The sequence below is a fragment of the Podarcis gaigeae genome, assembly GCF_964106915.1.
Source record: "Podarcis gaigeae genome assembly, chromosome: 13".
Classification (NCBI taxonomy): domain Eukaryota; kingdom Metazoa; phylum Chordata; class Lepidosauria; order Squamata; family Lacertidae; genus Podarcis; species Podarcis gaigeae.
The window spans coordinates 11195033-11215622 of record NC_139689.1 but is presented as its reverse complement, the minus strand read 5'-3'; the positions used below and the strand labels follow the sequence as shown (position 1 = coordinate 11215622).

The 20590-nt window shown below is 44.3% G+C and overlaps 2 protein-coding genes across 2 annotated transcripts; both read right to left on the bottom strand.

Annotated features, from left to right (window-relative positions):
* Positions 1–3149: 3149 nt before the first annotated feature.
* On the bottom strand, positions 3150–9196 carry LOC310828948 (olfactory receptor 4E1-like). Its single transcript, XM_083707061.1, has 3 exons — positions 9158–9196; positions 3985–4993; positions 3150–3725 (listed from the first exon to the last, which is right to left on the bottom strand). The coding sequence occupies exon 2, from the start codon at positions 4990–4992 to the stop codon at positions 4021–4023; it is 972 nt and encodes a 323-aa protein (XP_083563187.1). The 5' UTR covers position 4993; positions 9158–9196; the 3' UTR covers positions 3150–3725; positions 3985–4020.
* A 596-nt stretch (positions 9197–9792) lies between these two features.
* On the bottom strand, positions 9793–14712 carry LOC310830895 (olfactory receptor 4E1-like; the record flags this gene model as incomplete). Its single annotated transcript, XM_083710730.1, has 2 exons — positions 14674–14712; positions 9793–10510 (listed from the first exon to the last, which is right to left on the bottom strand). Exon 2 carries the CDS (start codon positions 10507–10509, stop codon positions 9793–9795), a length of 717 nt encoding a protein of 238 aa, XP_083566856.1. The 5' UTR covers position 10510; positions 14674–14712.
* Positions 14713–20590: the final 5878 nt, after the last annotated feature.

Below are 20590 nucleotides of genomic sequence, written 5' to 3'. Positions count from 1 at the left end.
TGATTTAGCAGCTCCTTACCCTTTTTCAAACCTTAATCAAACCTATTATGTCTTCTATATCCCCTTTCTCTTTAAATACAGTCTTGCAAATTCTTTATATCTTAATCCCTTATATCCTTTGTTTAATTTCGACATAATTTTACTCTGGTCTTACCCTTTTTTCCCCTTAAAACATTTTTACATAGTTCTCTTTACTATGTCACTAATGCCATATTATCTTTATATCCAACATCATTTTAACATTCAAACATTTTGCAATGTTTTTGGAGATATTCTTTAAACTTCTTCCAGTCCTCTTCCACCGACTCTTCTCCCAGGTCTCGGATTCTGCCAGTCATTTCTGCCAATTCCATATAGTCTATCACTTGCATCTGCCATTCTTCCAAGGTGGGCAAATCTTGTGTCTTCCAGTACTTTGCGATGAGTATTCTTGCTGCGATTGTTACATACATAAAAAGTGTTCTATCTTTCTTTGGCACCGTTTGACCGACAATGCCCAGAAGGAAGGCCTCTGGTTTCTTAGGAAAGGTATATTTAAATACTTTTTTTAGTTCATTATAGATCATTTCCCAGAAAGCCTTAACCTTTGGGCATGTCCACCAAAGGTGAAAGAATGTTCCTTCAGTTTCTTTACATTTCCAACACTTGTTATCTGGCAGGTGATAAATTTTTGCAAGCTTGACTGGGGTCATGTACCACCTGTAAATCATTTTCATAATATTTTCTCTTAAGGCATTACATGCCGTAAACTTCATGTCGGTGGTCCACAACTTTTCCCAGTCAGCAAACATAATGTTATGACCAATGTCCTGTGCCCATTTAATCATAGCTGATTTAACCGTTTCATCCTGAGTATTCCATTTCAACAGCAAGTTGTACATTCTCGAAAGTATCTTCGTTTTAGGTTCTAACAATTCTGTTTCTAATTTCGATTTTTGCACCTGGAAGCCTATTTTTTTATCCACATTAAAGGCCTCCCTAATTTGATAATAGTGTAACCAATCTCACACTTTTAGTTTCTCAAAACTCTGCAACTTCAATGTGTTTTGGTCTTGTTTTAGTATCTCCCAATATTTCGGCCATTTGGCCTCCATATTGAGCTTCTTCAAAGCCTTAGCCTCGGAAACTCATCCAGTCTAACTCCATTAATGGCACAGGTCTAGAACAGGGGATGCAGTGAGGATCACTAGCTAGATAATTTTAACCAAAGGTGGGTGGATTAGGCCAAAAGCCCATCTTCTTCAATATCCTATTCTCACAGGTAACTTATCAGATGCATCCAAGAAGCCTGCAAGCAGGATTTGAGAATCACAGTGCTCTCCTCACTTGGGATTCCCAAGAACTGGTTTTCAGAGGCAGAATAAAAGCCTGAAAGGAAATGAAGTATGGCTGGGAGATCCAGCAATGTTCGAGTTTGGCTGACCCTCTACTGGTCACCTAGTCTATACATGAACATGAAATTTATTATGGTCATAGACCAGCTTGAGAAACACAAATGGAACTACAATCCCAAAAGCAAAACAAACATTCAAAACAATATACAACAATGGATTTTAAGTTTAAAAGCGTGATAGGCATATAAACACATAAAAACTTTAAAATAGACTACCTTAGAGAAATGACCCAAAGTCGCCCGTGGATCCAGGTTTGGGAATTTTCTTAACAAACTAGATTGAATCGAGGGGCGGTCTGTGTCTACAGATCTGTGCGCAGAATCTGGCGACAATCCGGGTCGTCTTGTGGTTTGTGCCTAACAGGAGAAGATCAAATTTTTGCTTTACCGGGAGGTCAGCAAGCCTCACCAGCAGGGGGTCAATGGTTTCTCTACATGCCTCATCATAAAAGGGACATCTAAAAAATAGGCGTTCAGGGCTTCCTATATCCCCCAAAGGACAGGCGCAAATTCTTTGGTCATATGGGACTTTTTAAAAGGATCCTTCCAAGACTGGCAAGGGCAGAGCCGAGTTTCTGGCAAGTGTAAAAGCCCTTCTTGCATTTTTGGATACAAGAAAAAAGAGATAGGCTACTGGTTCAGCTATATAACTCTCAAATTTTACAATTTTGTAGTTGGGGCACCTTAAGCAGTCCTGTTGTCTCTCAGTGTCTATAATTCTTTGCCTAACCATTGCTTTTGCTTGGCCCAAGCCTAGACAAAGCATGGTTGGGAGATCCAACAATGTTTGAGTTTGACTGACCCTCTACCGGTTACCCAGTCTATACCACTTCAGACTGCAGGTCCTCTATAGGGGGAAAGTCCTTGCATGCAGAAAGCTAGCACATGATGCAGGATATACCTGCAAAAAAAAAAAAAAGCTATTCTGGAAGAACCTTTCTTTCTATGGGGCGGGCACATTTACAAGTGCCACATTGCCAAGTGCCTATTTCACACTTAATGAAGGCTCGATCTTTAGTGTGCCTGTTCTCTGGAACTCCCTGCCACTGGATATTAGGCAGGCATTTCCTTGGTGCTGTTAAATGTCTGCTAAAAATAGGCAAGCCTACATGGGCATGTAATTTTATTATGTACGGTGCATTTGTTTTTAAAATCTTTTGCATTTATATTTCATATATAATTTCATTTATATTGCATTTATATTTCATATATAATTTTGCTATGTCTTTCTGCTTTTACTGCCATTTAAAAAACAAATATGTTATATTATTTTGTGTAATATGATATATTATTTTGTGTAAACTGTGTAGAGTTTTTTTTTTTAGCAAAAAATTAAGCTGTATATGAATCTTATTAAATGAATAAAAGCTTTGTCTGGAGATGCCAGGAATTGATTGTGGGACCTTCTGAATGCAAAGCAGGTGCTCTGCCGCTGAGTGACAACCTTCCCTCAGCCACACTGCCACTCTTGTATAGACCTTTAAAGTAACACCGTGAAATCCTTCAGTTGTTTCTGGCGGCTGCAGGGATTTTGTTAGATTCCCTGTACAGCTTGTGCACCGAAATCCACCCCTCTGTACAGCAAGCAGAAGCCCCCCTCCCCTTCCACAAAATACAGTGGTACCTTGGGTTAAGAACTTAATTCGTTCTGGAGGTCCGTTCTTAACCTGAAACTGTTCTTAACCTGAAGCACCACTTTAGCTAATGGGGCCTCCTGTTGCTGCCGCGCCGCTGCTGCGCGATTTCTGTTCTCATCCTGAAGCAAAGTTTTTAACCTGAGGTACTATTTCTGGTTTAGCAGAGTCTGTAACCTGAAGCGTATGTAACCCGAGGTACCAGTTTGAAATCCAAGCTAAAGTGTGCAAGTCAAGTGGCATTTCTAGATACATGTATAAGTTTATTAAATACACATTTTTTCATCAACATTTGCTGCTCATGTTTATTTTCATTTGCTCCATATGCAGAATCTAGAGTTTGCGAGTTTGCCAGGGGCCATGTTGGCATTGATGGACACTTTGGCATTTAGAAGCTCTGATCCATAGGCTCTTGAAATGTATCAGTGAACAGCAAGTGCTCACCCAGTAACATAGTAAGGAGAAGTCTTTTGTGATTGCAGGAGTTCAAAATTTGATCAGGGGGATCAGGAAACTCTTAACTCATGTACCCAAGTTGAAAAGCTCTGAGTGCCAGGTTCTCCTCTATGTTCCAAACGCCACATTTTCATGGTGAACCCACGGAAGATGTGCACAGCTTGAGATCCATAGGGTTCCATGCCTGCTTGGCCGATTTCACCCTGGCTGTGGTGAGATTTCAACTGGGCCCTTCTCCCCACCTTAGAGAGCCAGTGTGGAGTAGTGGTTAAGAGCAGTGGACTCATAATCTGGTGAACCGGGTTCGCTTCCCCGCTCCTCCACATGCAGCTGCTGGGTGACCTTGGGCCAGTCACACTTCTCTGAAGTCTCTCAGCCCCACTCACCTCACAGAGTGTTTGTTGTGGGGGAGGAAGGGAAAGGAGAATGTTAGCCGCTTTGAGACTCCTTCGGGTAGTGATAAAGCGGGATATCAAATCCAAACTCTTCTTCTTCTTCTACCTTCCCTCTGCACCTCCTCATAGTACAGCCGGACCCTCACTTTTTCTCCGCCGTCACCTTCCTGCCAAACAGTTTGTTGAGCGCCTGCTTCATGTCCTCGTTTCTCAGCGTGTAGATGATGGGGTTGAGCAGAGGGGTGACGGCAGTGAAGAAGACCGACACCACCTTATCCTCCGAGAAGCTGGTGGAGGGGCGGGAATAAATGAAGATGCAGTGCCCCAGGAAGAGGGTCACCACCGTGAGGTGGGCCGCGCATGTGGAGAGTGCCTTGCGCCGGCCTTCTGCAAAACGTTTGCGGAGGGAGACCAGGATGATGCCGTAGGAGACCACCAGGACCACGAAGCAGACCACGGAGATCAGCCCCGAGTTGGAAACAATGAGGATCTCAATGACGTAGGTGTCTGTGCATGCCAGCCTGATGACCGGGGGGACGTCACAGAAGAAGTTGTCGACCTTCTGGGGCCCACAGTAGGGTAGCTTGATGGTCATGCCAGTCAAGGCGAGAGAGTGCACTGTGCCACCCAACCAGATCGTGCCAGCCAGCAGGAGGCAGACCTTCTGGTTCATGATGGTGAGGTAATGCATTGGGTTGCAGATGGCCACATAGCGGTCATAGGCCATGACGGTGAGGAGGAAGATCTCAGTGCAGGCAAAGAGGTGGAGGAAGAACATCTGGGCCACGCAGCCCCCGAAGGAGATGGTCTTTGCAGTTGAGAGGAAGTCAGCCAGCATCTTGGGCACAGTGACTGTGGCGTGGCAGACGTCGATGAAGGAGAGGTTGCTCAGGAAGAAGTACATGGGAGTGTGCAGCCCCTGGTTGTGGATGATGGTGACCACAATGAGAATATTGCCAGCCAAGGTGAGCAGGTAGACCACCAGGAAGACCACAAAGAGCACCAGCTGCATCCCAGGGTCATTGGACAGCCCCACGAGGATGAACTCGGTCACTGAGGTCTGGTTTGGGGCTACCACAGTCCAGTTGGGAACCACACGTTCTTCCATTTCCATTCTAGAGAAAGGGAAAGGGCAGAAGAACATTTTGAGTGACCTAGAAGGTCCTTTATTATTTCATAAACTCTACATACTGTTTGATTGAAAAGAGAAACCCTCAGAGCTGTTTACAGATTGAAGATATCTGATTTATACAAACTTGCAACATATGAAGAGCTTGCATATGAACGCAGACTTGCCGTGGACAAATTCAATGATATTTGGAATCCATTCTTACAAATACTGTAACAGGTGAAGATCTTCATAATATACAACTTTGTAAAGTACAGTCATACCTCTGGTTGCGTTCGCTTCATGTTGTGGATTTTTAGGTTGCGAATGCAGCAAACCTGGAAGTCTATACTTCCGGGTTTTGCCATGCGCACACAGAAGCGATCTGCATGCTTCGCACATGCGCAGAACCGCTCTATTGCGCTTCACGCACGTGCAGTAGCGACGCTCTACTTATGGACTTTTTGGGGTGCAAACGGACTTTGGGGGAAGCTCACAAAGAGGGGATGAAAGCAATGGCCCATTCCTACTATTGGCCTAGAAACTGGCCTCTAATGGCATAATTGCCTTTGACCATGGAGGTTCTATATAGCTATCATGGTCAGTGTGTGGAGAGGTTACTGGTTTGTTTCTGATTATGCATTTTATGTTTTTATATTGTAGTTTTATATTATGAACCGCCCTGATACCTGTGGGTACAGGGCGGTATACAAATTTAAATAATAATAATGATATGCATTAAACATTTAAAGTACTGTAGTACCACACCATGCTTTCAAGCAAGTCATGGCTTCCCATGAAGAATCCTGGGAACTGTAGTTTGTAAAGGGCGCTGAGCATTATTGGGAGGCCCCTATTCCCACCATACAGCTGCAATTCTCAGAATTCCCCGGGAAGAGGGATTGACTGTTAAGACTTGAAACAAGAGGCAGGATCCGAGTTTAAGGGGACATTCTAGCCTGACAAAATCACTCAGGTCGGCTGCAGAGGAAGGGCTAGGAATGGGTTTGGTTGGGGAAGGGGGCATGGCCCATGGAAAACCCTGAGGGCCACAAAGAGAGGCTTGGAGAGCCACCTTCAGCTGCCAGCCCTGAGGTTCTGCACCACAACCTGCCTCTTCTGACCAGCAGTGGCTCTCCAGGGCTTCACCAACATACTTTCCCAGTCCTACCTGGAGATGCCAGGAATTGAATCTGGAACCTTCTGCATGTAAATATATAATCTTTGCTACTGTGGTGCTGAACAGGGTGGATTTGATTTAAATCAAATCGATTTAAATCACGATTTAAACCACTAGTAAGACTTGATTTAAATCATTTTTTGTACAGAAAGACTCATTCTTGCTGCTATAATCTTAATATTTACAACCAGATGAAGGTTTCACTTTTGGAATTATAAACTTTCACAGTAGTTTTTACAGTTATATCAAAAATTACAGATTTGGTTATACTATTAGAAATACATGGACAGATAATTATGACATTTTTGTGAGGTTTAATAAGTTAACTGTTTATGTTTGGACAACTTTTCTTCTGTACTTTATTTTCATAATAACAATTTAAACAATTTATTTAACTAAAACAGTAACATTACACCATATGTATCCATGTTTGTTAACTGATATGGTTAAACATTTTTTTTAAAAAAACACCTTAGACTTAAGTTTTAGCAAACATGAAAAACTTAAAACAAATCCTTATTTCCTGATGAATCCTTTGGACTATAATGTAACTTAAATAGAAAACTATATTTAGAAAGATTTTTCCTCTAAAAGCATTTTATTTTAAAAATCTATTTTTTTAAAAAAATCCAATTAAAAAAATAAAATCCAATTTGAATTTTTAAGCCAGTGTGGTGCAGTGGTTAAGAGCGGTAGTCTTGTAATCTGGGGAACCGGGTTCGAGTCTCCGCTCCTCCACATGCAGCTCCTGGGTGACCTTGGGCCAGTCACACTTCTCTGAAGTCTCTCAGCCCCACTCATCTCACAGAGTGTTTGTTGTGGGGGAGGAAGGGAAAGGAGAATGTTAGCCGCTTTGAGACTCCTGAAGGGGAGTGAAAGGCGGGATATCAAATCCAAACTCTTCTTCTTCTTCTAAAATCCAATTTTTTTTTTAAAAAAAACCATTGTTTTCTTTAAAAACATCACTGATTTTTATCCACCCTGGTGCTGAAAAATCCTGAAGCCTGTTCTGCTTTTCCATAGATCTTTGACACAATGATCTTCCTATCCACCCATGTATTCTGTCCCCTGTACACACATACCACCAACTCTTAGGTAAAGGTAAAGGACCCCTGACAGTTAAGTCCAGTTGTAGATTACTCTGGGGTTGCAGCGCTAATCTCATTTTACTGGCCGAGGGAGCCAGCATTTGTCTGCAGACAGTTTTTACGGGTCATGTGGCCAGCATGACCAAGCCGCTTCTGGTGAAAATAGAGCAGCGCACGGAAATGCCGTTTACCTTCCCACTGGAGTGGTACCTATTTATCTACTTGCACTTTGACGTGCTTTTGAACTGCTAGGTTGGCAGGAGCAGGGACCGAGCAACGGGAGCTCACCCCATCACGGGGATTCAAACTGCCGACCTTCTGATCGGCAAACCCTAGGCTCAGTGGTTTAACCCACAGCGCCATCCGCATCCCCTACCACCAACTCTTAGTTAACAATATATGTGGCATCTCACCCTCAGGATTGTGGGTGCCCACTGCCACAAGGTGGACATGTGATATCACACACACACACACACACACACACACACACACACACACACACAACTCTTCCTCCACTTCTGAGCCCCCCTCCCTGGAAAAGGGTGCCTGAACTGCTTCTCTCTCAGTACTACGATTCTCTCCGCACAGAACTACAATTCCCAGAGTTCCATGTGAAGAACTGGCCATTCTGATAATTTTAGCTCTGTGAGGGGAACAGGGGGCTACTAATAGCTCTCAGCTCCTCTTAAGAAACTACAGTTCCTTCCTGGGATTCTTTGGGAGAATCCCCCTCCTTTGAGAGAGGAGAGGAGAAGAAGGATTGTAATGAGTGGTAAAGAAACAAGGCAATGCAGCCTGATTGCTTTCAAATGAAATATAGATAATTGTTGCTATACAGTGGTACTTCGGGTTAAGAACTTAATTCATTCCGGAGGTCCGCTCTTAACCTGAAACTGTTCTTAACCTGAGGTACTACTTTAGCTAATGGGGCCTCCCGCTGCCGCTGCACCGCCACCTCACAATTTCTGTTCTCATCCTGAAGCAAAGTTCTTAACCGAGGTACTATTTCTGGGTTAGCGGAGTCTGTAACCTGAAGTGTCTGTAACCTGAAGCGTCTGTAATCCGAGGTACCACTGTAGCTTCATTGTGGTAATCATACAGGGGCCAAAGTACACCTTAATTAAGAGGTGATAAGGGATGGGGGAGAGATTTGATTCAGGCCACATTTGAAGATGAACCTATTAACTTTGTACTTTCTGAAACAATACAAGCCTGAACACACAGCCATCCATCAAAATCCACACTTATCTAAATCTTGCAGTGAAGGTCTCCGGCCACCGAAGCTTTACAAAAATGCATATATTAGGGGAATGAACATAACAGTAGAAATGACATACGAAAATGCGTTACATTAGGAGCAAGTGCTCGCAAAAATGTTTACTCTAGTCAAAACCACATACAAAATCTGTTTCTTCAGAGAAATTCACACTGTTTAGCCCTCGCCATCCTTGAGATTTCCCCTATCAAAATCAAAATCTCTCTCTCTCTCTCTCTCTCTCTCTCTCTCTCTCTCACACACACACACACACACACACACACACAAAGAGAGAGCTGCTGTTAATTTTGCTGGAGAAAAATGAATCCAGATTTTTTCGTACATTGGGGCAAATGCAATAGGAGCTTTGTGTGTGTGTGTGTGTGTGTGTGTGTGTGTGTGTGTGTGTGTGATTTTGATCAGAAAAACTGCTTTGGGGAGCATTAAACACCTCTTTTCCCTGGTCTGAACTGCCTTCACACCCACATCCTTGCTTAAGATTTATCTTAAAAGAAGCAGAAGAAGAGGAGCAGGAGAAACTGATAAGGAGTCTTATTTCAAACCTCTAAGAAAGTTATTTTAGCATCAACCAACCCCTAAATCTTTTCAAGTGATCCATGCTTTCAAATGATAAATTAAAAAAAAGACCTGCAAGGTTGCAGTAGCCTTGGGATTATAGCTGCCGTTCTCCACTGTTGTCTTCTGAAAAGTTTAAGAACCAGGTTGCAGCATTGCTTCTCTCAGGATATATATAACCTTCTGGTGTTTTGCATCAATCCAGGCTCTTACCAACTTCACTTTGTTGCAATTCTTTAGCAAGTCAGCCCCTCAGAGATCAGAACTCCTGACAGGCACCACAAGGGAGATAGTTAGGAGGTTCAAAACTTCCACAATGTTTTCGAACATTTGTACAGCATCACTGTTCTCTGCAAGGGGAAGGAAAAAAACAACTGTATTCTTGAATTTGGATACTCTGCTGTTCTGATCCAATGTGAATGTGCTTTTGTGCTGCCCGGTGAGGTGAGATATGAAGGAGCCCTTGAATAATGGTGGTGAGGAGGAGGCAAGAGCCCACAAGCCTGACCCCCCCCCCAGTTTCAACCTATTCATGCCCCTCCCCGAGATGTGAAACCTCTGGCCCTGCAGTTGTTGCTGGACTACAACTCCCATCATCCCTTGCTATTCTGCTTGGGACTGATGGGAGCTTGAGTTCAGTGACATCTGGAGAACTAGAGGGGTCCAGGGCAACCTCATCAAAGTGCGTCAGGGGTGGCATCTCACTCTCAGGCCCGTGGGTGCCCACTGCCACAACGTAGACATGTGATGTCAGACACATACATACAAAACTCCCTCCCCGAGTTGGAAACAATGAGGATCTCAATGACGTAGGTGTCTGTGCATGCCAGCCTGATGACCGGGGGGACGTCACAGAAGAAGTTGTCGACCTTCTGGGGCCCACAGTAGGGTAGCTTGATGGTCATGCCAGTCAAGGCGAGAGAGTGCACTGTGCCACCCAACCAGATCGTGCCAGCCAGCAGGAGGCAGACCTTCTGGTTCATGATGGTGAGGTAATGCATTGGGTTGCAGATGGCCACATAGCGGTCATAGGCCATGACGGTGAGGAGGAAGATCTCAGTGCAGGCAAAGAGGTGGAGGAAGAACATCTGGGCCACGCAGCCCCCGAAGGAGATGGTCTTTGCAGTTGAGAGGAAGTCAGCCAGCATCTTGGGCACAGTGACTGTGGCGTGGCAGACGTCGATGAAGGAGAGGTTGCTCAGGAAGAAGTACATGGGAGTGTGCAGCCCCTGGTTGTGGATGATGGTGACCACAATGAGAATATTGCCAGCCAAGGTGAGCAGGTAGACCACCAGGAAGACCACAAAGAGCACCAGCTGCATCCCAGGGTCATTGGACAGCCCCACGAGGATGAACTCGGTCACTGAGGTCTGGTTTGGGGCTACCACAGTCCAGTTGGGAACCACACGTTCTTCCATTTCCATTCTAGAGAAAGGGAAAGGGCAGAAGAACATTTTGAGTGACCTAGAAGGTCCTTTATTATTTCATAAACTCTACATACTGTTTGATTGAAAAGAGAAACCCTCAGAGCTGTTTACAGATTGAAGATATCTGATTTATACAAACTTGCAACATATGAAGAGCTTGCATATGAACGCAGACTTGCCGTGGACAAATTCAATGATATTTGGAATCCATTCTTACAAATACTGTAACAGGTGAAGATCTTCATAATATACAACTTTGTAAAGTACAGTCATACCTCTGGTTGCATTCGCTTCATGTTGTGGATTTTTAGGTTGCGAATGCAGCAAACCTGGAAGTCTATACTTCCGGGTTTTGCCATGCGCACACAGAAGCGATCTGCATGCTTCGCACATGCGCAGAACCGCTCTATTGAGCTTCACGCACGTGCAGTAGCGACGCTCTACTTATGGACTTTTTGGGGTGCAAACGGACTTTGGGGGAAGCTCACAAAGAGGGGATGAAAGCAATGGCCCATTCCTACTATTGGCCTAGAAACTGGCCTCTAATGGCATAATTGCCTTTGACCATGGAGGTTCTATATAGCTATCATGGTCAGTGTGTGGAGAGGTTACTGGTTTGTTTCTGATTATGCATTTTATGTTTTTATATTGTAGTTTTATATTATGAACCGCCCTGATACCTGTGGGTACAGGGCGGTATACAAATTTAAATAATAATAATGATATGCATTAAACATTTAAAGTACTGTAGTACCACACCATGCTTTCAAGCAAGTCATGGCTTCCCATGAAGAATCCTGGGAACTGTAGTTTGTAAAGGGCGCTGAGCATTATTGGGAGGCCCCTATTCCCACCATACAGCTGCAATTCTCAGAATTCCCCGGGAAGAGGGATTGACTGTTAAGACTTGAAACAAGAGGCAGGATCCGAGTTTAAGGGGACATTCTAGCCTGACAAAATCACTCAGGTCGGCTGCAGAGGAAGGGCTAGGAATGGGTTTGGTTGGGGAAGGGGGCATGGCCCATGGAAAACCCTGAGGGCCACAAAGAGAGGCTTGGAGAGCCACCTTCAGCTGCCAGCCCTGAGGTTCTGCACCACAACCTGCCTCTTCTGACCAGCAGTGGCTCTCCAGGGCTTCACCAACATACTTTCCCAGTCCTACCTGGAGATGCCAGGAATTGAATCTGGAACCTTCTGCATGTAAATATATAATCTTTGCCACTGTGGTGCTGAACAGGGTGGATTTGATTTAAATCAAATCGATTTAAATCATGATTTAAACCACTAGTAAGACTTGATTTAAATCATTTTTTGTACAGAAAGACTCATTCTTGCTGCTATAATCTTAATATTTACAACCAGATGAAGGTTTCACTTTTGGAATTATAAACTTTCACAGTAGTTTTTACAGTTATATCAAAAATTACAGATTTGGTTATACTATTAGAAATACATGGACAGATAATTATGACATTTTTGTGAGGTTTAATAAGTTAACTGTTTATGTTTGGACAACTTTTCTTCTGTACTTTATTTTCATAATAACAATTTAAACAATTTATTTAACTAAAACAGTAACATTACACCATATGTATCCATGTTTGTTAACTGATATGGTTAAACATTTTTTTTAAAAAAACACCTTAGACTGAGTTTTAGCAAACATGAAAAACTTAAAACAAATCCTTATTTCCTGATGAATCCTTTGGACTATAATGTAACTTAAATAGAAAACTATATTTAGAAAGATTTTTCCTCTAAAAGCATTTTATTTTAAAAATCTATTTTTTTAAAAAAATCCAATTAAAAAAATAAAATCCAATTTGAATTTTTAAGCCAGTGTGGTGCAGTGGTTAAGAGCGGTAGTCTTGTAATCTGGGGAACCGGGTTCGAGTCTCCGCTCCTCCACATGCAGCTCCTGGGTGACCTTGGGCCAGTCACACTTCTCTGAAGTCTCTCAGCCCCACTCATCTCACAGAGTGTTTGTTGTGGGGGAGGAAGGGAAAGGAGAATGTTAGCCGCTTTGAGACTCCTGAAGGGGAGTGAAAGGCGGGATATCAAATCCAAACTCTTCTTCTTCTTCTAAAATCCAATTTTTTTTTTTAAAAAAACCATTGTTTTCTTTAAAAACATCACTGATTTTTATCCACCCTGGTGCTGAAAAATCCTGAAGCCTGTTCTGCTTTTCCATAGATCTTTGACACAATGATCTTCCTATCCACCCATGTATTCTGTCCCCTGTACACACATACCACCAACTCTTAGGTAAAGGTAAAGGACCCCTGACAGTTAAGTCCAGTTGTAGATTACTCTGGGGTTGCAGCGCTAATCTCATTTTACTGGCCGAGGGAGCCAGCATTTGTCTGCAGACAGTTTTTACGGGTCATGTGGCCAGCATGACCAAGCCGCTTCTGGTGAAAATAGAGCAGCGCACGGAAATGCCGTTTACCTTCCCACTGGAGTGGTACCTATTTATCTACTTGCACTTTGACGTGCTTTTGAACTGCTAGGTTGGCAGGAGCAGGGACCGAGCAACGGGAGCTCACCCCATCACGGGGATTCAAACTGCCGACCTTCTGATCGGCAAACCCTAGGCTCAGTGGTTTAACCCACAGCGCCATCCGCATCCCCTACCACCAACTCTTAGTTAACCATATATGTGGCATCTCACCCTCAGGATTGTGGGTGCCCACTGCCACAAGGTGGACATGTGATATCATACACACACACACACACACACACACACACACACACACACAACTCTTCCTCCACTTCTGAGCCCCCCTCCCTGGAAAAGGGTGCCTGAACTGCTTCTCTCTCAGTACTACGATTCTCTCCGCACAGAACTACAATTCCCAGAGTTCCATGTGAAGAACTGGCCATTCTGATAATTTTAGCTCTGTGAGGGGAACAGGGGGCTACTAATAGCTCTCAGCTCCTCTTAAGAAACTACAGTTCCTTCCTGGGATTCTTTGGGAGAATCCCCCTCCTTTGAGAGAGGAGAGGAGAAGAAGGATTGTAATGAGTGGTAAAGAAACAAGGCAATGCAGCCTGATTGCTTTCAAATGAAATATAGATAATTGTTGCTATACAGTGGTACTTCGGGTTAAGAACTTAATTCATTCCGGAGGTCCGCTCTTAACCTGAAACTGTTCTTAACCTGAGGTACTACTTTAGCTAATGGGGCCTCCCGCTGCCGCTGCACCGCCACCTCACAATTTCTGTTCTCATCCTGAAGCAAAGTTCTTAACCGAGGTACTATTTCTGGGTTAGCGGAGTCTGTAACCTGAAGTGTCTGTAACCTGAAGCGTCAGTAATCCGAGGTACCACTGCAGCTTCATTGTGGTAATCATACAGGGGCCAAAGTACACCTTAATTAAGAGGTGATAAGGGATGGGGGAGAGATTTGATTCAGGCCACATTTGAAGATGAACCTATTAACTTTGTACTTTCTGAAACAATACAAGCCTGAACACACAGCCATCCATCAAAATCCACACTTATCTAAATCTTGCAGTGAAGGTCTCCGGCCACCGAAGCTTTACAAAAATGCATATATTAGGGGAATGAACATAACAGTAGAAATGACATACGAAAATGCGTTACATTAGGAGCAAGTGCTCGCAAAAATGTTTACTCTAGTCAAAACCACATACAAAATCTGTTTCTTCAGAGAAATTCACACTGTTTAGCCCTCGCCATCCTTGAGATTTCCCCTATCAAAATCAAAATATCTCTCTCTCTCTCTCTCTCTCTCTCTCTCTCTCACACACACACACACACACACACACACAAAGAGAGAGCTGCTGTTAATTTTGCTGGAGAAAAATGAATCCAGATTTTTTCGTACATTGGGGCAAATGCAATAGGAGCTTTGTGTGTGTGTGTGTGTGTGTGTGTGTGTGTGTGTGTGTGTGTGTGTGTGATTTTGATCAGAAAAACTGCTTTGGGGAGCATTAAACACCTCTTTCCCCTGGTCTGAACTGCCTTCACACCCACATCCTTGCTTAAGATTTATCTTAAAAGAAGCAGAAGAAGAGGAGCAGGAGAAACTGATAAGGAGTCTTATTTCAAACCTCTAAGAAAGTTATTTTAGCATCAACCAACCCCTAAATCTTTTCAAGTGATCCATGCTTTCAAATGATAAATTAAAAAAAAGACCTGCAAGGTTGCAGTAGCCTTGGGATTATAGCTGCCGTTCTCCACTGTTGTCTTCTGAAAAGTTTAAGAACCAGGTTGCAGCATTGCTTCTCTCAGGATATATATAACCTTCTGGTGTTTTGCATCAATCCAGGCTCTTACCAACTTCACTTTGTTGCAATTCTTTAGCAAGTCAGCCCCTCAGAGATCAGAACTCCTGACAGGCACCACAAGGGAGATAGTTAGGAGGTTCAAAACTTCCACAATGTTTTCGAACATTTGTACAGCATCACTGTTCTCTGCAAGGGGAAGGAAAAAAACAACTGTATTCTTGAATTTGGATACTCTGCTGTTCTGATCCAATGTGAATGTGCTTTTGTGCTGCCCGGTGAGGTGAGATATGAAGGAGCCCTTGAATAATGGTGGTGAGGAGGAGGCAAGAGCCCACAAGCCTGACCCCCCCCCCCAGTTTCAACCTATTCATGCCCCTCCCCGAGATGTGAAACCTCTGGCCCTGCAGTTGTTGCTGGACTACAACTCCCATCATCCCTTGCTATTCTGCTTGGGACTGATGGGAGCTTGAGTTCAGTGACATCTGGAGAACTAGAGGGGTCCAGGGCAACCTCATCAAAGTGCGTCAGGGGTGGCATCTCACTCTCAGGCCCGTGGGTGCCCACTGCCACAACGTAGACATGTGATGTCACACACACACATACAAAACTCCCTCCCCGGAAAAGGGTGCCTTTCTCACTGGCTGCAGAAAACTGAACTGCTTTTCTCTTGGAACAACAATTTTCTCTGCACAGAACTACAATTCCCAGAGTTCCATGTCAAGAAGAACTGGCCATTCTGATAATTTTAGCTCTGTGAGGGGAACAGGGGTCCCCTAACAGCTCTCAGCACCTCTTAACAAACATTTATTTATTTATTGAAGTTATATATCGCCCTATACCTGGAGTCTCAGGGCGGTTCACAGAACAAAATCAAAATATAAAACCACAAAATATATATTCATAATACCCCCCCAAAAAAACCCCTCACATTTTAAAAGGGCATAGGATGTAAATTGGATCAACCAAAGGCCTGGTTAAAAAGAATCATTTTTGCCTGGTGTCTAAAGGTGTATAATGAAGGTGCCAGGCGAACTTCCCTGGGGAGAGTATTCCGCAGAAGGGGAGCCACTGCAGAGAAGGCCCTGTTCTCGTGTTGCCACCCTCCGGATCTCTTGAAGAGGAGGCTCACGAAGAAGGGCCTCAGAAGATGATCTCAGGGTCTGGGTAGGTTCATATGGAAAGAGGTGATGCTTGAGGCATTGCGGTCCTGAGCCATTTCAAGAGGTCAAAACTAGCACTTTGAATTGGGCACAAAAACTAATTAGCAGCCACTGCAGTTGGACCAGGATCGGTGTAATATGCTCAAACTGTCTTGCTCTGGTGAGCAATCTGGCCACTGAATTCCACACTAGCTGAAGTTTCCGAACAGTCTTCAGAGGCAGCCCTACATATAACGCATTGCAGTAATCTAACCTTGAGGTTACCAGAGCATAGACAGCAGTAGTTAGGCTATCCCTGTCCAGATAGGGGCGTAGCTGGGATACCATCTGAAGCTGAAGGAGGCACTGAGGCCACCTGAGCCTTGAGCGACAGCAAAGGATCTAGGCGGACCTTCCAAGCTACGAACCTGCTCCTTCAGAGGAAGTATAACCCCATCAAGAACCCATCAAGGAACTATAGTTCCTTCCCAGGATTCTTTGGGGGAAGCCATGACTTTTCAAAATGATATTACACTGCTTTAAATGTGTGGTGCAGACAGGGCCTAACAGTGAATGCTTGTGAATGCTTATGTAGCCAAACCAGCACCATCTACACAGAAGTGGCATGTATAATTAGGTAAAGGTAAAGGGACCCCTGACCATTAGGTCCAGTTGTGACCGACTCTGGGGTTGCTGTGCTCATCTCACTTTATTGGCCGAGGGAGTTGGCGTACAGCTTCCGGGTCATGTAGCCGGCATGATTAAGCCACTTCTGGCGAACCAGAGCAGCGCACAGAAACACCGTTTACCTTCCCACCGGAGCGGTACCTATTTATCTACTTGCACTTTGATGTGCTTTCGAACTGCTAGGTTGGCAGGAGCTGGGACTGAGCAACAGGAGCTCACCCTGTTGCAGGGATTCGAACTGCCGACCTTCTGATCGGCGAGTCCTAGGCTCTGTGATTTAACCCACAGCACCACCCGCGTCCCTTGGCATGTATAATTAGGCTTGTTTAAAATGAAAAGGTGGTGGGTGGGGAACACAACAAAGCTCAGTGAGGACTTAGCATGCTCAGAAGGCACAGAAAGCTGACTCTTCTTCTTTGGCGATCACTCATACCTGAGTAAGATTGTCTTCCATAAACATGGTTTTAACAGTGACTCCATAAGCGACTGTGGAGGCCAATTCTGGATCCACACATCCTTCCACAGTGGGAACATAGGCTTCTGGGCGGGAGTTGATCACGGTGAGGGTTTGCCAAACGTGTCTTCCTCTTTGCACGTTTCTCCCCTTTGTTCTGAGAAGATTCGAAGATGCTTCGTCCTTCAAGTATCTTTGAAGCCCATGACACCTTTGGTAAAGGCTGTTCTGGAGCACTCATAGGCCAGTGTTTCCCAGTTGTCTGTGTTTATACTACATTTTTAAAAAAGTTTCCTTGAGAGAGTCTTTAAACCTCTTTTTGTTGACCACCAGCATTACACTTTCCATTTTAAAGTTTGGAATAGAGTAGTTGCTTTGGAAGATGATAATCAGGCATCTGAATAACATGACCAGTCCAATGAAGTTGATGTTGAAGAATCATTGTGTTTGGGGGAAGCAATGCCTCTATATGCTTGTTGCCGGAAACCTCAGGTGGGGAGAAGGATATTGTGCTTGGGGACTGCTTGAGGGGGATGTGGGTGGCGCTGTGGTCTAAACCACAGAGCCTAGGGCTTGCCGATCAGAAGGACGGCGGTTTGAATCCCCGCGAAGGGGTGAGCTCCCGTTGTTTGGTCCCAGCTCCTGCCCACCTAGAAGTTTGAAAGCCTGTCAAGTGCAGGTAGATAAATAGGTAGCGCTCCGGCGGGAAGGTAAACGGCATTTCCGTGCGCTGCTCTGGTTCGCTAGAAGCGGCTTAGTCATGCTGGCCACATGACCTGGAAGCTGTCTGTGGACAAATGCCGGCTCCCTCGGCCTATAGAGCGAGATGAGCGCTGCAACCCCAGATTCATCTGCAACTGGACCTAATGGTCAGGTGTACCTTTACCTTTTTACTGCTTGAGGATTCCCACAGGCATCTGGTTGGCCACTGTGAGAACAGAACGCTGGACTAGATGGCTGATCCAGCAGGCCCTTCTTATGTTTTTAAAGAAGGAAGATACAAGTAGAGAGAGGAGGTGTTTATATTCACCCCCAACATCTGTTTCAAATTTTAGGTAAGCTTGGAGAATGACAAAAGTGACCACTAGGGGTCAGAAAACAACCAGGAATGATCAATGCCTTTTAAAATTTTGTGATAAGGAAGGATAAAATTCTGGAAAAAAGGAGGACAAAGAGGAGATGAAGGTGTGATTGAAATAGAATGAGAGGCTTCTGATCTCATTACAGGGCCTGCCAGAGTCCTGACATCAAATTACATCATGGACATCAGCCCATGACAATGAGAAATGTACGTCTTCTTCATGTTTCATGTAGCTATTTCTGATGATAACTTCCCTAGCCATTCTCTGTCTCACACATTGGATCTAGAAAAGCAAGAGGTTGTGTAATCAGCAAGTTACAGCAACTGAAGGTACAAACAACCCTTTAATGCTTGGTGTGGGTTGAACAGGTTGCGTTCCTCCCTTCACCCCAGCTTGAAGCATAGGCCTCCTTTTTAATTTTTTACCACACCTGTTCATCCTTTTCCTGCCCTCATTCCAAGGAATTCTGCCCCTGTAAATGGAGGTTAAAACATGTTTTCTAACCATGGTTAAGTCTGTTGTTCTAAACATACAGAGGCCAATTCCGCTCAGCATGAAAGCATAGCTGTCAACGGTTTCCCTTTTTTAAGGGAAATTCCCTTATTCTGAATAGGATTCCTTGCAAGAAAAGGGAAAAGTTGACAGCTATGCATGAGAGTCATTTGGAGACCCCGATTCACCTCATGGAGCTCCAGTTCCCAGAATTCCCTGGGAAGAGGGATTGATGTTAAACCACTCTTAGCACCCTTAACAAAGTCCAGCACCCAGTAATTTTGGGGGGATGCCTTGTCCATTTAAAGTGATATGATATTGTTTTAAATGTGTGGTGAAGAGGGGGCCAACTACTACTCTTCTTGACTTTAAAGGGACAGCTTTTTCTTTTCCACATATTCTTCCGCATGTTAGACACTGAAGCCGGGTGCTCCGTATGTACAAGGGGCTACAAATATAATAGGAGCAGTGCTATTAGGGGTGTGGGGTTGTTTAACCCTTTCATCCCTACCATTTCCCTGGTTTAAGTTACCCCACCCCCCCAGCTGCTATATAAGAAAATTACAACAGATTCCACAATTGGTCATGTGTTGTATGTAGAATGTTCTGGATCATTCCTATTTTCAGCTTTAAGAAGGGGAAACAGGGTGAAAGCAAAGCATCGGTTTGTGGTGGTGGTTTGTGTTGTGCCGAGATCAGTAGGCTTTTCAGAGCGATACAGGAAACTCCCTTTCTGTCATAATGTGGTGAACTTTTGACAGAAGGATCTGTTAAGAGCTATGGGCCACCAGACACCCTCCTCATTTCAGCAGAACAGCTACTCTTCAGCTTTGAGCCGAAAGATGTTCCTGGCCCTGCTCTTCACAGTTGGTGAGCTTGCTATTTGCTCTTGATGTCTAGCTTATCCTGTGAACTGTTGTTTGTTAAGGATGCTGAATGTCATTAGGAGACACTTATTCCCCTCAGATATACAATTACTACAATGGTTTAACTATCAATCCTCTTTCACAGGGAAGTCTGAGAATTGTAGTTCTGTGAGGTGAATAGGGAGCTGCCCATCAACATTCAGCATGCTTAACAAATTACAGCACCCAGAATTCTTCAGGGGAAGCCATGACTGTTTCAAGTGCTATCATAGTGCTTTCAGTGTACGGTGTGGCCCGAGTCAAACCATATGTCCATCTAGCCTCGGACTAGGCAATGCGCTGTCCTCCAAATATTGTTGGTCCTCAACTCTCATCATTTCTGATCAGGCAGAGGGCCTTCTTGGTAGTGGCGCCCTCCCCGTGGAATGCCCTCCCATCAAATGTCAAGGAGATAAGTAACGACACAACCTTTAGAAGACATCTGAAGGCAGCCCTATATTGGGTGGTTTTTAATGTTTAATGTTTTATTATGTTTTTGTATATGCTGGGAGTTGTTCAGAGTGGCTGGGGCAACCCAGCCAGATGTACAGAGTACAAATAATACTATTATTATTATTATTATTATTATTATTATTATTATTATTATTCATGCTGGCTGGGGCTGATGGGAGTTGTGGTCCAGGAACAACTCTGGGGGGCGCCATGTAAGCTAAGCCTGATCTAGTCCAATAATCTGACCAGCAGTAGCTTTCTAGGGTCTTAGACAGAGATTGTTCCAGTCCATCTAGCTCCATATTGTCTACATCAACTGGCAGAGGCTCTCCAGGATTTCAGACAGAATGTCTCTCCCAGTCCTACCTGTAGATGCTGTGAGAGATTGAACCCGGGACTTTCTGCTCCCCCAGTGAGTTACAGCCCTTCCTTCAGCACCCTCTTCCTATAATCACCATCTCTTTCCACATAGTGGCTCAGTGCTTTGTCTTTGGCCAAGTCATGCAACCTGAGAAAGTCTTCTCCTTGGAAGGAGGCAAGATCCTGATTGACTGTACTCAAAACCTAAGTGCGTCCCACGACACGATGTATTGGTACAAGCAGACTGGAAGCA

Excerpts from the sequence above, each read along its gene's own strand:
- LOC310828948 (XM_083707061.1), bottom strand. The coding sequence starts at position 4,992 with ATGGAAATGGAAGAACGTGTGGTTCCCAACTGGACTGTGGTAGCCCCA.